At 37.6% G+C, this 14,423-nt stretch overlaps 1 protein-coding gene across 1 annotated transcript in view; it reads right to left on the bottom strand.

Annotated features, from left to right (window-relative positions):
• Positions 1–608: 608 nt before the first annotated feature.
• Positions 609–14,423, bottom strand: part of LOC139686428 (retinol dehydrogenase 14-like) — a 44,486-nt gene continuing 30,671 nt past the window's right edge. The window contains exons 2-9 of the mRNA XM_071583617.1: positions 6,809–7,343; positions 4,997–5,089; positions 4,664–4,903; positions 3,632–3,814; positions 3,147–3,256; positions 2,978–3,067; positions 1,666–1,768; positions 609–1,126 (exon numbers count right to left, since the gene is read on the bottom strand). Of these exons, the coding sequence (XP_071439718.1) occupies positions 1,113–1,126; positions 1,666–1,768; positions 2,978–3,067; positions 3,147–3,256; positions 3,632–3,814; positions 4,664–4,903; positions 4,997–5,089; positions 6,809–7,019 (1,044 nt within the window). The 5' untranslated portion in view covers positions 7,020–7,343 and the 3' untranslated portion in view covers positions 609–1,112. The remainder of the gene's footprint in view (positions 1,127–1,665; positions 1,769–2,977; positions 3,068–3,146; positions 3,257–3,631; positions 3,815–4,663; positions 4,904–4,996; positions 5,090–6,808; positions 7,344–14,423) is intronic.

The following is a 14,423-nucleotide window of genomic DNA, read 5'->3' as shown; positions in this document are numbered from 1 at the left end:
TTCGATTGCCCGTCAAAATACTCTGCATCCATTTTTCCTGTATCCCTGTCAAATTTCTCAACAATCCTCTCTCCTCTCCCACTTTACTTCCACCCACTTCCTCATTTGTGCTTCTTTCTGTCCATTTCACCTTCACCATCCTTCTGCTCAACATCCGCGTTTCAATACACGCACAATTTAAAAATCTGGCCAGGGTTTTTAGCTTTTTTCAAGTAAATATTTATGCCAAATGGTGAATGAGAAGTTTGCATTACTTGTGCCTATTTTTCCTCTGAAATTATAGTAAAATTTGATATCTTCCTAATGTATGTACCCTTAGGTATTCATTGTTATACTAATTGATGTGGAGTCAACAAAATATAATGTAAAAGTGGAATGAACTTGTTACATTCATATTCATCAAATACCAATTTTTATTGTTCCATTTGGCACAATATCAACAGCCACATTGTAACCACTGTAGAGCAGTTAAGATTTGAATTGTAAGATTTACAGTAATCTATACTCTAATTTGTCTTTGACTGTTCATAAAAATACAAAGTATCTATCCGTGGATACATACATGTACATATTAAAAGAAAACATTTTGTTGTCAGTTTTAGAAAACTTTATTTATCAAAAATTGTATTATATCTTATCTTAAAACAACTTAATTTTAACAAAAATATCTCCATCAACACTACTTTAAATCATTCAACAATCAATACTCACAACCTTATATTCAAATGAAACTTTCTTTAGAATCAGCATACTCTATCAAAACTTTTTATTTAAGAGAAGTAACATTAAGCTATAGTTTTCACCGTGACCATTTAAAATGCCCTTTTCTGATAATGAGATATGAGAAATCATAGATCCCAAGTCTGGAAATGACGGAAGAATGAATCCTCTCACAGTGAGTATTGTGCATGGAAACAAATGTTTGAAAGAATTAGGCAAAGCAAAAGGAGCCATTATCTATAACAAATGTCCCATTTGACTTGTGACCAATCAGCATAATTTCTGAGATACATATTTGCCTAACGGCACATCACAATGAAGGATTCCTTTTTGAGCTGATGAAAACATTATGCTTACAACTGCAGTCGATGACTGTGATTCTGGGAAACCTTTTAACTTTCTCCGCCTGAAATAGAGAGATATACTTAATCAATGACATAAAAGTTTACCAATTTTTGCTTTGAGTTCACTTGTCTATTCCTAGAACTGAAGCTAAATAAAAACAATATCATTTGAGCAGTGTGAATGAGCTTATTAATTATGAGCTAAATAATTACTAAGATGGTGATGTTTCCATATTCATAATAAGTCATAAACTTTTACTGACTGGAAAGCCTGATATCCTGGTCATTCCCAGTCTGGGAAAATGATTTACTTACTGTGAAATGTATCACATTTGCATAGTTTATGAGGTATCTTAAGAAGAGAGAATAATTTATTTTGACCTTGTATCTCACAAAACTGAAATATATTTATCCAATGTCTTAAATCTACTAGTAAACATAACGTATTTACTTGGTAAATTAAAAAAAATCCATTTTTAGAAGAACATACTTATTTTTAATTAAAAATCTCTGATTTCATTTAAATAGTCATCAGATAGCCTGCTCAATGCATATATCTGAATAATTTTTGATAACTTTGATTTTTCCATTAGATGCTTACCAATTTGAGGATCTGACTGAGTCAGACCTACTAATCCTTCACTTAATTCCCATAGCTTCTTTGCTGCTCCCATGTCTTGAATACCTTGGGTCAGTTGCCTCTCCTGCAATGAAGACTTAGCATTAGTCTTAGATAAAACTGCAAGAAAAATGTACATTGGTGAAATTTTATCATTGCATAATGTTCATGTAATTCCTGAATCACAATGAAACAGTTTAAGCTAGATGAAAACTTTTTAGAAACCCTTGTTTGCAATTAAATTTATAATAAAAATTATAAAATTCCACTTTCAATATTTATTTTTTACATATGTTTTATTTCCAAGCTATGACCAATATTCTAATTTTTTAATTTTAGCATATTGAACCAGTTACAAATATTTGCATTTTAATGCTCCAGCCACTGTCATATTGAGCTATTCTCATTTTTCTGTCATTAAGGATCATGTAAAAAAACATAAACGCAATAATCAACCCTAAGATCGGATTGGTAGGTGATGGTAGAGTTCACCCAGTACTAAGCCTGATGACATGTGAAAGTCACACATCAGGGTAGGGGGGCCAGTTCCTTTCATTGTTCATATGGTTCCAATGTTCCTTCAGTTCTTATGGTTTCCCAGAAATAAGTGGTATCCAAAGAGTTACACAGCTTGGGTGGAGCTGAGGGTGCCCAATCAAACCCGGGCCCTCCAGTCAGTCATCCAATGCTACTTCAGCAACCCTTAGAGATCCCATATGAATGGTATATTTTAATCATTCATCACAAATCTGGGAGGTAAGCTTGGGAATATAGGCAAACTCCGTTTGTGTAAACCACGTTAACATTTTTCTTATCACTGATTTGGTCAACCTATTAGGTTTTTATTTGTGCCGTTCTGGATGCGTCTGGTGTTTAGTGTACCCCTTAACTTCCGATAAGTTTTGTGGCCTGTCAACAGCCTTCCCCTGGACCCACCACCATAGTTGGCAAAACACTCATGCCCAAGGAAGGTGGGCCTGGAACCCATGACCTTTTGGTTAACAGGTTAATGCTACCCACTTGAATATAGTTGAACATGATTTCATACTTTATTGTTGTGCTAGTGCAAATATTTTGCTTAAAATAAAACCATTGAAGTAATCAGAATCAGTAAAACAATCAAATGGCAATTTACAATAGAGTAGTAGGTATGCATACATAAATTTCTGCTTCTATTAATGCTTGAGTTTCCCAAAACCATTAGGTCAATATCAATTGCTCCTTTTCAATGTTTTCAAGTAGTTTTAACGCTTTGCAATGAAGCATATCTAATGTAATAGTGAGTTGCATTTACCTTGCAGTCCATGTAGTATTTTCCTGAAACTCCTTCCACTTCTTCGGAAATGGCAAGGTAAAGAGTGGTTTGTGCACCCTCAGCTGGCGTCTGAAAAATTAATTCAGTATTTGTTAGCATTATTATCATTATATATTTACTTAAAATTTTCTTATGGAAAAATACTCACCTTAAAGAATCCTTTGATTATCACTTTTAGGCCAAGATTGAGAGGAAATGGAACATTTCTCCATATGCCAGAGTCAATCATTCCGGGGTGTAAGCAATTGGCTGTAATACCTGAGGAATGGTAATGAAAAAAGTCAGATTTTTATCATTTAGTCTATCTACAAATATTTTTATTTCACTGGCCAATCATCTTGATTAAAATTTTCATACCATAGCCAAAAATAAAATATAACTGTGTGAATGTATTGATTATTTCAGCACTTGTTTCAGCTCTACAGTTAAGTTTAAACTCCCCAATCAGTTTTATTTTTGAAATAATAATTATTTGTTTAGTTGTTTTTTAAGTTGTATTCATTACATATAAATATTTGCTTTATTTTGAGTATTTTTAAATGCCTACAGTTATTTGAATCTAGCTTTAAATTTTGAAACTACAATTGGGTTTTAGATGTGAATCATTAAATTGACTTAAAATGTATTACTAACCTGTACCCTGGAGACGATATGCTAGTTCTCGGCAGAATAAGATGTTTGCATACTTGGACACATAGTAAAGATAGGCTGGTAGTGATGAAACAGGATTTGGATTTCTGAGGTCAACTTTTGCTAGCCGATATAATTCAGATGCCACAATTACAATTCGGCCTTTTTCACTTTTCTTCAGCAAATCTGGTAAAAGAGTTAACTCTTTATTAGTCAAAGAATATTTACTCCATGCAAAAAATTTGATTTATTTCATATCCATCATATTTGAAATGATTGTTTCTGCAAAATGTTATTCCTGTAATTACTGCAATGGAATGGACTATCTGTGGAAATCAAAGCACACAATCTTTGCCATATAATTTTATTGATATGATTTCATATCAGTTTAGACAAAGTGGATAATGTGCATCAATGTTTCTTTTTTTAGTTTACCTGTGCACTTGTTTGTAATAGGTACATAAATTTTTACAGGGATGAAGAAAAATGAAGAAATTCATGCATGAAGTCTGTCAATTTATGGAGTTTCCCCGCCTAATGGATTCATGAAGTCAGATGGTGAGTTAAATGCATGAAAATATATTTCTTTTCTATTAAAAGTACCATATTATTTTCAGTGATTTTTTCAGACAGTAGAAGATGCTGTGACTTATGTAACTTAAAGATTTCATGCAGTAAGCTATGTAGGGGTTATTCCCAATTCTCAATTGTAGATATCATGGAGTGAATTTTTGAAAAGGCAAATGCTCATAATTTGAATTGCTCTTTTATTGTTGGGCAGTTTCATATAAATCACGTAGCTTCAAGAGAAGTATAAAATTGATAAAACATGAGTTCTAGTCCATCCAATGAGAATTTTAATTAACAATACTGGCAAATTGTTTTATAGGGTCTCAGTGCTTCCTTTGCTTACCTCTCATTTACAATTTTCTTAGTTTGAAGTCAGCAATGCTTTTGCTGTTCTCATTATTTCTATTATTCAAAATGGTATGGCATTAGTCTAAAAGCTATTCTTCACCGAGGAATAGTACTTACTTATCAGTAAATGAGTGAGTAGAAAAGGTCCATAGTGATTCGTGGCCATTGTTGCCTCCAATCCTTCTGACGTTACTGATCGACGAAAAGTCTGAGCTACTCCAGCATTATGTATGAGAACATCCAAGACTTGCTCTGAAGAGCACACCTCTTTGGCAAGCTTCCTTACAGATGCCATTGAGGAGAGGTCCAAGTTGTGCAGAATCACAGACTTATTTCCAGTATCTTTTATAATTTCATCTGGAAGTTAAACATGAAGTTATGGGATGGACCAAAACAAAAGACAATGGTAGGCTCTTCAATATTTTGGTAGTCTAATGCTAGATATCTCACCTTGTGCCTTCTTTCCTGTATCCATATTTCTGCATGCCATAATAACCTTAGCACCTCTCCTTGCAAGTTCTCGAGCTGTTTCTTTCCCAATACCTGAAATATAATCAGATGCAGATAAGAGTCCATTTCTCAGTAGTTAGAAGCTTTATTTATGCATGGCTCAGAATATCCTATTTATAGATTGTTTTTGTATAGATAGATAGTCATTATAGATAAAATTTTGGTTCTCTACATGCACATGAAACACGCAAGTTGCCACTCAATATACGCTGATGTGGATGTAAAGATATTATCTTTTATTCATGAAAATGTTTTTGAACTTGGGTTATAATGTGAAAAAATTTTAAAAATTCCTATCCTATCAAATTTTTATTAAAAATTAATACAAAAGTCAAATGCTAAAGGAGTATTCAAATTTATGACAATTTTTTTTTAAATTCTAGCTAGCTGCTTAAATTAGGAATAGCTGCCAATATTTATGTTGACAGCATTCAGTATTTACATTGACAATACCCCAAATGGTTGAAAAAAATTCAGGACAAGTTGTCACAATTGAAGGGCCCAGCTAGTTTCAGTTAAAACGAAATGATCCGGTGAAATAAATTTTTATTGAATGTACAGATCCAGTTACAAAGATTTTTGTGGAGATTTACCCTGTCTTGCAGGGAGAGCTGCTATCAATAGTGAAGGAGTCATGTGTAAGATGTAAAGAGCTAAAATATTGCTATTTAATTTTAACTGGGATATTTTAAGTATCAAGCATCTGGCTGATCAAAGTTTAATTTGTGCTGAGTTTGAACATGGGGTTCAATTTATTAAAAATGATGCATTACTGCAGTCCTTTCATTTTCTGAGTGGAAATCAACTGGAATGATGATTTGATGGTAGATTAAAATTTTTATTTAAAAATTGCCATGGGAGAGTTCTCAAACTTCAGGCAGTTTTTCACAGTGAAATTTTTTTTGCCTCTTAGACCTATATAATGAAATCAGAGTAATAGGAATTGTGTGCCATACATTTAGGGACTACTTTCTTTATGAGTAATTTGTGCTAAGAATATACTGAAGGCTCTTTGTTCTTCACCACAATCTTGATTTTTTATCCCCTTTTGCTTTACTTTTCCATTGGTATTTGAATCCCCTGACTTGTATGTTTAGGTAGCTATTAGAGTAGATATATCGATTATTTGCAATCAAGTTGGTCAGTATTGCCCTAAATTATTTACACCAAAATGTGGACCATGATGGTGGTCTAAATGCTTTATAATTTTACATCATGTCATTGAATACTGCTATGACAACATTTAATTCCAGTAATGGTTCATTAGTTGAGTGGATGATTTGTTTAGATAATACTTTATTTTCATGCATTCTAGTTTGATTCTAATTCACCTTTTGCTCTGATTTCATAAAATTTTTAGAAGAAAGATTTTTCCTTGTATTTCGTTAAACAGTTTCCTTTGGTGATAATCTGTTCAAGATGCCATACATGCCTATTTCTGTGTGCACACAGTACTATTCTAGTATATGCAAAAGAAAATCTTTAGTTCTAAATCCACCTTATGATGAGATAAATTCATTTTTTTGCCAGTAGAATTTTTCCGCTTTCAAATTTCATCATATTTTCTGTTGCCTGCTTAGCTAATATTTCTGGGCATTATGTGAGCTAAAACTGGTTTAACAGACATTTCAGAGCATTCATTATGTGAGTTGAAACTGGTTCCTCAGAGATTGATTGGGTTTGCCATTTTTTTCACCAGTATCCAGATGACACAGATTGCAAAGAGAAAGTTCTGCCCCCCTCTTAACATACCTGAGTTGGCTCCGGTCACCAAAACAATTTTTCCGTCCATCCTTCTCTGGCTGTCGAACACTCCGATGGTCATGGAGTTGTAAACCCTTATGGCTACTATGAGCCCGACGACCAGGAATAGGAACCCTGCGATGAGCACAATCGACGCCGCGGCCCACCACCACGGGCCGGGCAGACGGCTCCACACGCTAGCGACCACCGCCTCCAGCATAGCTCCCGGACCTGGGTCACCAACTCAATGGAAGAACTTAGCGGAGGGGGGGGGAGAAGGATGCAGGACGATCTCGTAGAGGGGCGTGGAGGAAGGGGATGTCAATCTTCCCGTCGGCTACTCTGCAGTGGTTGGCCTTTTTTCGTTCATCCGCTACGTTGGGCGCTTACACACCTTCGACTTCAGTCGCGTCTCCCAACTGCCGCCCGACTCACTGGAGGGCGTCCCGGGTGAAAGCAGCGCCAACCTCTTTAACCGCAACACTACGCTCCCGTGTTCCTTTCGAAAATGACGTCTCTTCCTTCTCTCTCCGGCACCGCCTTCCTGCAAGCGGGGGGGAAAAAGAAATGCGGTCGTGCATCGGACGCGGATCGAGGTTCTTCCCCGTCGCCCCCTTCCCTCGTCGCCCCTTCTCTGACCCAAGAGTGTGGCTTTCACTTGGTCAGGAACCTCGTCTGTGGGTTGGGATTGGGGTAGGAAGGTTAATTGCCCCTCCATAGACATTGCGTGAGTGGGAGAAAGGGGGACGGGGAGGCCTTGTCTGAGGGGAGGGAGGTTGATGATGAAGCGGATTCGGGACGGAGTTGGAATGGGGACCAAGCGGCTGACATTGCTTCGGACGAGGAATCGAACCGAATAGGAAGGCGCTCTCGGAATGCACTCCTGTGCTTAATAGACTTCGGGTTGGCTTTTTCTCAAACAAGATCCCACGCCGCGATAACTTATGGCAAACGAGTTCTAGATCAGGAGTGACTATACACTGTGGCCCTTCAGAAAAATTTCCAACAATAGAGAACCCCAAAATTCGATTAAGGACGACAATGGCTCATTATGGATTAATTGGCGATACGGATGCGATGTGTCTAATAAAAGTGTGCCTCTATACTTCGCCCACGCGTGGGCGGCTCATTATTAGAGGTCTCTGAAAATAATTTTTGTTATTCTTTGTGTCTGGGATTCTCATTGAGTAATTCGTCGTGTTGTTGTGATATCTTCTTCCCCTTCTTAAAACGAAGAGAGATCTTGGTAGAAGGGACCTGATGCTTTTCAACGAGTTTTCATTCGAACCCAAGCTAAACTCTTTGGCTTCAAACGACCTATCTCATTGTAATTCATCTTTGCAAGATGATACGCAAGTAGCACAAAGATCCGTGTGCTATACATGGGACTCGAAACTGCGACCGTTGGGTTGGCTGATCGGTCGACTACCTGCCAAGGTAAAGGCTTTTTACCTCAGTAGATAACTTGATTAGCGAGTTATGGGACCTCGATTAACTCATTTATTTAAGTAGTTTTAGGAGAAACGGCATCTTAAGTTACAGAAAAATAATTATACGAGTAGGATAGAGGGAATCTTGGACTTGACATTGGCGGAAGTTAAAACTGAGAATGAAAAGACAGAAGGCAGGGGAACCGCATTGAAGAGACCGGAAAGTATCTCGTTTTCTTCGGTTTCCCGAAAAGAAATAGCGGTGTTTGGCTCTTGTTACCTAGCAAGAATATCTCAATGCATAGGGACTTCATGACAAAAGGATTTATCAATGAATGAGGATGAAAATGTTCTTATTCCGAGATACACAATGGTATTAACGTAGTGGTACCCTACTCCGAAGATTTAATTCAGGGCTATATATTTTAATGAAAACCGATAAGTCCTTTAGCACCATATTTTCATTCGCATATGATCCGCTTTTGGTTTTGCCAATTTTTAAAAGGTCAATATACAATAAAAATTGGAAGCAGGCAAGCATTACTTGTTTGTCGACATCCGATTTGATTTTCAAACGCGCATTCGTCGTGTTGTTTTCGAATTTACACCCTTTACGATACGGTCGGTCAATGGACCATGTTTACGCGGTAGTTTATGCATATACGGAGTTCGTGTTAACTACGAATGGTGCTAGCTTACTGGTTGACCGCGAGTCCTCCCAACGGTAGTAGCTTCCAAGACTGGCGCCGTTTCTGTGTCAGTAATCAAGAGTAGGAATGAGTGTTTTTCCATTCTGGATCGAGGTAAAGGCCAGCAGGAGTACACCAATAGGGAACAGATTTTAAACCAATAACACTAGTCATTGTACAGCGTAAACATTACTCGGCTTTAATAATACTAGTATAATACATCACTATTGTTTTTTAGTGATTTATTTTGTCTCCGCGATTATAGTGGACTTGACTTTTTCTGAGTTTCGTGTTGATTCTTGTGGTATTGAGAGAGAATTTAATGTCAATTCATGGACGAGGTTGGTGGATAATTTCGCCCAGCCTCATTTCACCGAAATTGCAGATGTCCCTATTGCTATGAATTTAAATAATAGCAAGAAATATGCCAGATTGTGGAATACCGAGTATGCTAACATCTTCATTCACGGAAAATGGAAATATTTTTGTTAAATATTATTTAACACTGTTAAATTATTATTAACATAGTATTAGACTTTCGCATGTTATGGATAATTAAAAAGGTTTTATATTCATTTCTATTTTACGATCCACAAAGCACAGAAGAATGCAATGAAATTGGTAAGATGAAAAAATGTCATAAATACGCCTATGATTTGAAAATTGCGAACACATTTTATGCATGTTAAAACTGAAAACGTGAAAAATTCACATGAAACATCCAAGTTTCAGAAAATCAAAAATGCAGCTTCATTCATTTGCACACTAAAATGAACATTCCAAAACTATTCGAACTGACCTTGAATAAGTTAGCGTATTGTACTGATGAAAATCAAAATGGGAAAGTAATATCAGGTTAAATATTGCTTAGAGGCAATTAGCATTTTATTTTTCCTGCAAAAGCGAAACTTTTACTTACTAAAAATATCCTCTCAGAGAAAAAAATACTGCTTTGGAGCAAACCAAAATTCTTGCATTTATTAGTCGTATATCAATTGATAAGTGTGATTAAAGACCACTCGTTCTTTTAGCAACCGAACAACGAGGAACTGAGGCATCTCGCGTTCCAACTTGCGGAAAGAGGTTCTTTGGTCAATGCCCTTCATAGTGAGATGTATTGATGTTTTATGTCTCGCGACCAGTTTCATTACCCAGTACAAGAGATTAGAACCCTCGTCCAGCGTTCAAATCACACGTTTCAGATAAGAATGTCGTTTGCCCTATGCAGTGCGACGAGTGAACTGGGTTGCCTCGGTCGCAGAAGCTGGAAACAGTAAGTTTTTCCGTGTCGATCAGCGAGCTTGCTGCCTTCCCACATGATCTAACGTGCACGCTGAACGCAGAGTAACCTCATCGCAGAAAGAAATCAAAATCCCTGACTCCAGGGCATCCTAAAATACTCAGTGACATTCAAATTGAAGTTAGTACTTGTTACACAGTCGAACACATTTATATTCAGTTTTCAGAGTTCATTTATTTATAAGTCATTTTGAAGTATTAGCTTCAATGCGCAGGTGTCAAGTGGATATGTTAAAAATCATTAAGTGATATGCAAGATTAGCTTAGGCGTGATAAATAATGTTGTACGTGAGGGACAAATTTCCTTCTTCTTGACTTAAATTAGGGATACATTCTGGGGTTGATTACTGTCGAATGAAATATAATACTGTCTTTCACAAGTAGTTTGGTACACTGCTACAATCAATTGGTAATACTCCAATTTTAAATTATTGCCTGTCGACAGCAGCTTTGATGTTAACGTCGTGTTGCCTACTCTGGTGGATGGTCACATATTCTCTAAGAGTGTTTTGGGCCACTTTTTTTCAACCACGTCCTTATTGAAATCATACTTTAAAAGACTGACGTTTTCACCGGCTTGTCACTAGGCTCAACGTTGAGTTAGTGCATATATGATAGTTAAGGTGGTGACAGGTTTCGTAAATAACACTTTTATTTTAATTGTTTATTGATTGAATTTTCAAAATTTGCATCGCATTGTATCGCGATTGAAATCGTTTAAATTTACTGCGATTCAAGCGGTTTTAGCTGAATATTGTCTTTATTAGGAATTTTAAACAAAACATTTCAGAGGCTTTGTCCAGAGAACATGCTTCAGGCCGATAAATGTCAAATAATGCAATTTTTTTCCGTCCGAAAACTAGATGAATTATCGGTCTCTCTTCATCCTTCTATGAATTCATTAACCATCAATGTCATTTATTGATTTCGGGATTACTATATACCACACCGATTTCTTTTTTCTCCGCCTTCGTTTGTTGACTGATTGTATTTCTCCCTGGCCTTCTTCTCTTTATGAAATATTTCTTGTTCTATGACCCTCATTTTTCATTACTCATTCATTCAATAGTACTCTGCAAGCCATCGCTAGGGTGTGTGGCAGGGGATGAATACACACCAGACTACTTTGACCCAGAAAACGTTTCCCTCCTGGCGCGGTCGGACAACAGCCTTCTGATCCCTTATCGTTTGTGGAAAAAATGGCATCTTAAATCTATCCGTTCTACACTTCATCTCTCTAATTTTATTTACATGATCTCTTCTATCGTACCGCCTGCCCCGGTGGTGGCGGGGTAACGTCCTCGCCTACCAACCCAGGTCGCGGGTTCGATTCCCGCCTAGGTGGATTTTCCTCCATCTTGGTTGTATGTGATTGTCTTCAATGTAATGTCTGTAATGTAAGGGTTAGGTGGAAGAAGGGACTATAAGTCTCAACCTCGCCCAATTAAGTCGATAAATTAATGAATAAATAAATATTACGATGGGGCCAACGGCACATTTTCAGCATCACTGCTTAAGAGACATCCCTCTAATTTATCTAAGAGATTTAATCTGTAAGTTAACCTTCGCTCCGTGAGTGATTCCCAACCTAGCTCCTCTAATGATTTGGATTCGCTACTCAGTTTGCCGTAACAAAGTTTCACAAATATAGATCCTTTGCGCTGCCCGCGATTCAATTCGGCAATCAATTCCACTTCGTGAGGATCCCATGTACTTGCAGCATATTCTGAATGAGGCCTTATCAGCGAAAGATGATATATCTCTTTGACATTTTCCTCACATTTCCCCAACACTGTTCTAATTAATCCTTAAATTAAATTGTAATTAAATAATTGTCTCATGGGGCCTCACTAATGTAATTCGTCGTTCTTTTTTCTCTTCACTTACTTCTCATATCTACCTCATATTCATAATTTCTTCATTTGGTAAATAATGCAAGCATCTAGTCACTATGGTTATTCTTTTCCGCCGTTCTCTCTACCGTTCCACATTTTCGGAAGGTTATCCTGTATTTCTTACCTATAATTTTCTTAATTCGCTTTCTCGGTGAATTTTACGGGAAAAAATCGTTCCTTCTCAAGGAAAGTCTGTTGCGTGTGCTCGGGTATATCTTCGATTTGTATTGGGTTGAAATTTTATCTGAGTTGTCATAAATAACCTCCACCCAAGAAATATGCCGGAATGCTAGTAGAAAGAATTGAAATACGTATTTTTTATTGCTATTAGTAGAACGTGCATTCACACAAATTGCATTCCTGACATACTTGTAGTCACTTGCAAAAGCTGATGTGGCAACCAGTTCTCAGGCATTACTTTTTGCGCGGAAACGATTGGAAACAGGTCATAAATGACCCTCACTTCGCTTCCCTGTTCATTTCTGGTAATGAAATGTCTTCAAGTATGATTTACTGGAACTTAACTGCAATCGCCCCAGCGGAATGGAAATCCAAGAGGTTATTATAGGTTACACTATTTTCTGACGGGGTTCCTTCGGGATTATTTTCTCCAGACCATGCTGTCAATGGCACAAAGTTTCATTGCAATTTTCTGAGACTTATAACGGAATACATGCGGAGTAAATTACTTTATTTTTTTAGCATTAGTCTGAAAACCACTTTTCGGCCCTTACGTCGAACTGTGAACAATTATAATAATGGACACAATGACTAACACCCAAATCTTAAGTGGAGGAAAACCCATCCAGGCGGGAATCAAACCTGCAACCCTTGAATTGACAGTTGAAGACGTTATTCCACCACCACTGGAGCCGGCAACAGACTAGCTGTGACAGAGTAGCTGGATGCTCTATCACAAGGCGGCCGTCCCACAGTGCTCATTAGTTTCGTGTCTCATAAAGCCTGGGGTCGATTGCTTAAAGCCACAAGTCGCTCTGCAAGTCCTCTAAATGCAGTTTTTAATGTCATGTAAACTTTCAAATTCGCATTTTGCGTAACGTAGGCAGGCCATGAGTAATATTGCAAAACTTATGGCCGTCGGCTGGATCCGTACGTGGAAATTAAGAGGAGCTTAGAACTAACTAATAGCTTTGAGAAACTAGCATCTGATGCTGGTTCTCTCCCGTCCCCGTCATTTGTTTTAGGGGGTGCTAGAGACGCCGACAAAGGAAAACTTCCGGAGATTCCCCTTCTGGATATCGCACAAACTTTGGAGTTTACGTATGTAATTCGCATGGGGATCGTTCGAAAGGGGACAATGGCGAATAAGGCATTGGCATGGCTTATTTTCTGTAGGATAAAATGTCGGAGCGTCTGTGAATATAGTACCTGGTATACATTGTATGTAAAGTAAACTGAGGAATTGGGTCAAGTGTATTCATAGGGTGAATTGAGTCTTATATCTGTGTCCAGGGTAAACGGTCATCGACTCTCTCTCTTTGTTGTCAGTGCAAATCAACAAGCGCGGTTTAACTCGAGAAGAACGCAAAGGTCATCTAATCCTCGATGCGGAAACCTCCGAAAGAACGTCAATGCTCACATTCGAAAGACCAACGATTCTTGCGGAATGAGGTGGTTATGCGTAAGTTTCTCCACACCTTTGCAATATTACGCCCAGTTAATGGAAATGCAAACGAATATATCCAGACGATTCAATACCTTCCGCCCCGAGGGTTTGTTAGATCGAGTTAGAACTTCACCTCTGAGAGAGGAGAAATCTAGTAGATGTTTCGAAAGGCGACCGCAAACCAAGATTATTTTTTCCATTAGGACTGGGTGGGTATTTGGTTGGAGTAGGATGTTCAGGGAATGGAATAAGGGTGGAGAGAAACACATCGTCGGCATTAGCCAGTTCTAAACGACAGGTGCTATGGGGCCCATAGTTAAACGTCCCATACGACGGACGGCGTACTCACCCAAAGTTCTCTTCACAAAACACTCCAAGTAAGGATCGGAATACTGCTTAGAAATCCTGTCACTTCCGGGATTCGAAACCGGGTATTAGAGGTGGGAGAGTCTGTTAATTGATAGCTATTTTACCATTTATTGTGTACTTTTCTTTTTGTTATGTGGTCACGTATCATATGGGGAAACTAATCCTTTAATTTGTCGGCAGTGTACCTCACTTTTTTATCACTAACAGGTGATATCATAACAGGTTTTATTACTATCTATAACTTCACAAGTTTGCACGTTGTTTCTTAGTTTTTAACGAATACTCCCCTTTCTCTTCCTCTGCCATATCCCCCTT

Source organism: Hetaerina americana, unplaced genomic scaffold (genome assembly GCF_022747635.1).
Source record: "Hetaerina americana unplaced genomic scaffold, ioHetAmer1.1.p SCAF_14, whole genome shotgun sequence".
Lineage (NCBI taxonomy): Eukaryota > Metazoa > Arthropoda > Insecta > Odonata > Calopterygidae > Hetaerina > Hetaerina americana.
The sequence above is the reverse complement of the archived record's forward strand: the minus strand, read 5'-3'. Positions and strand labels throughout refer to the sequence as shown.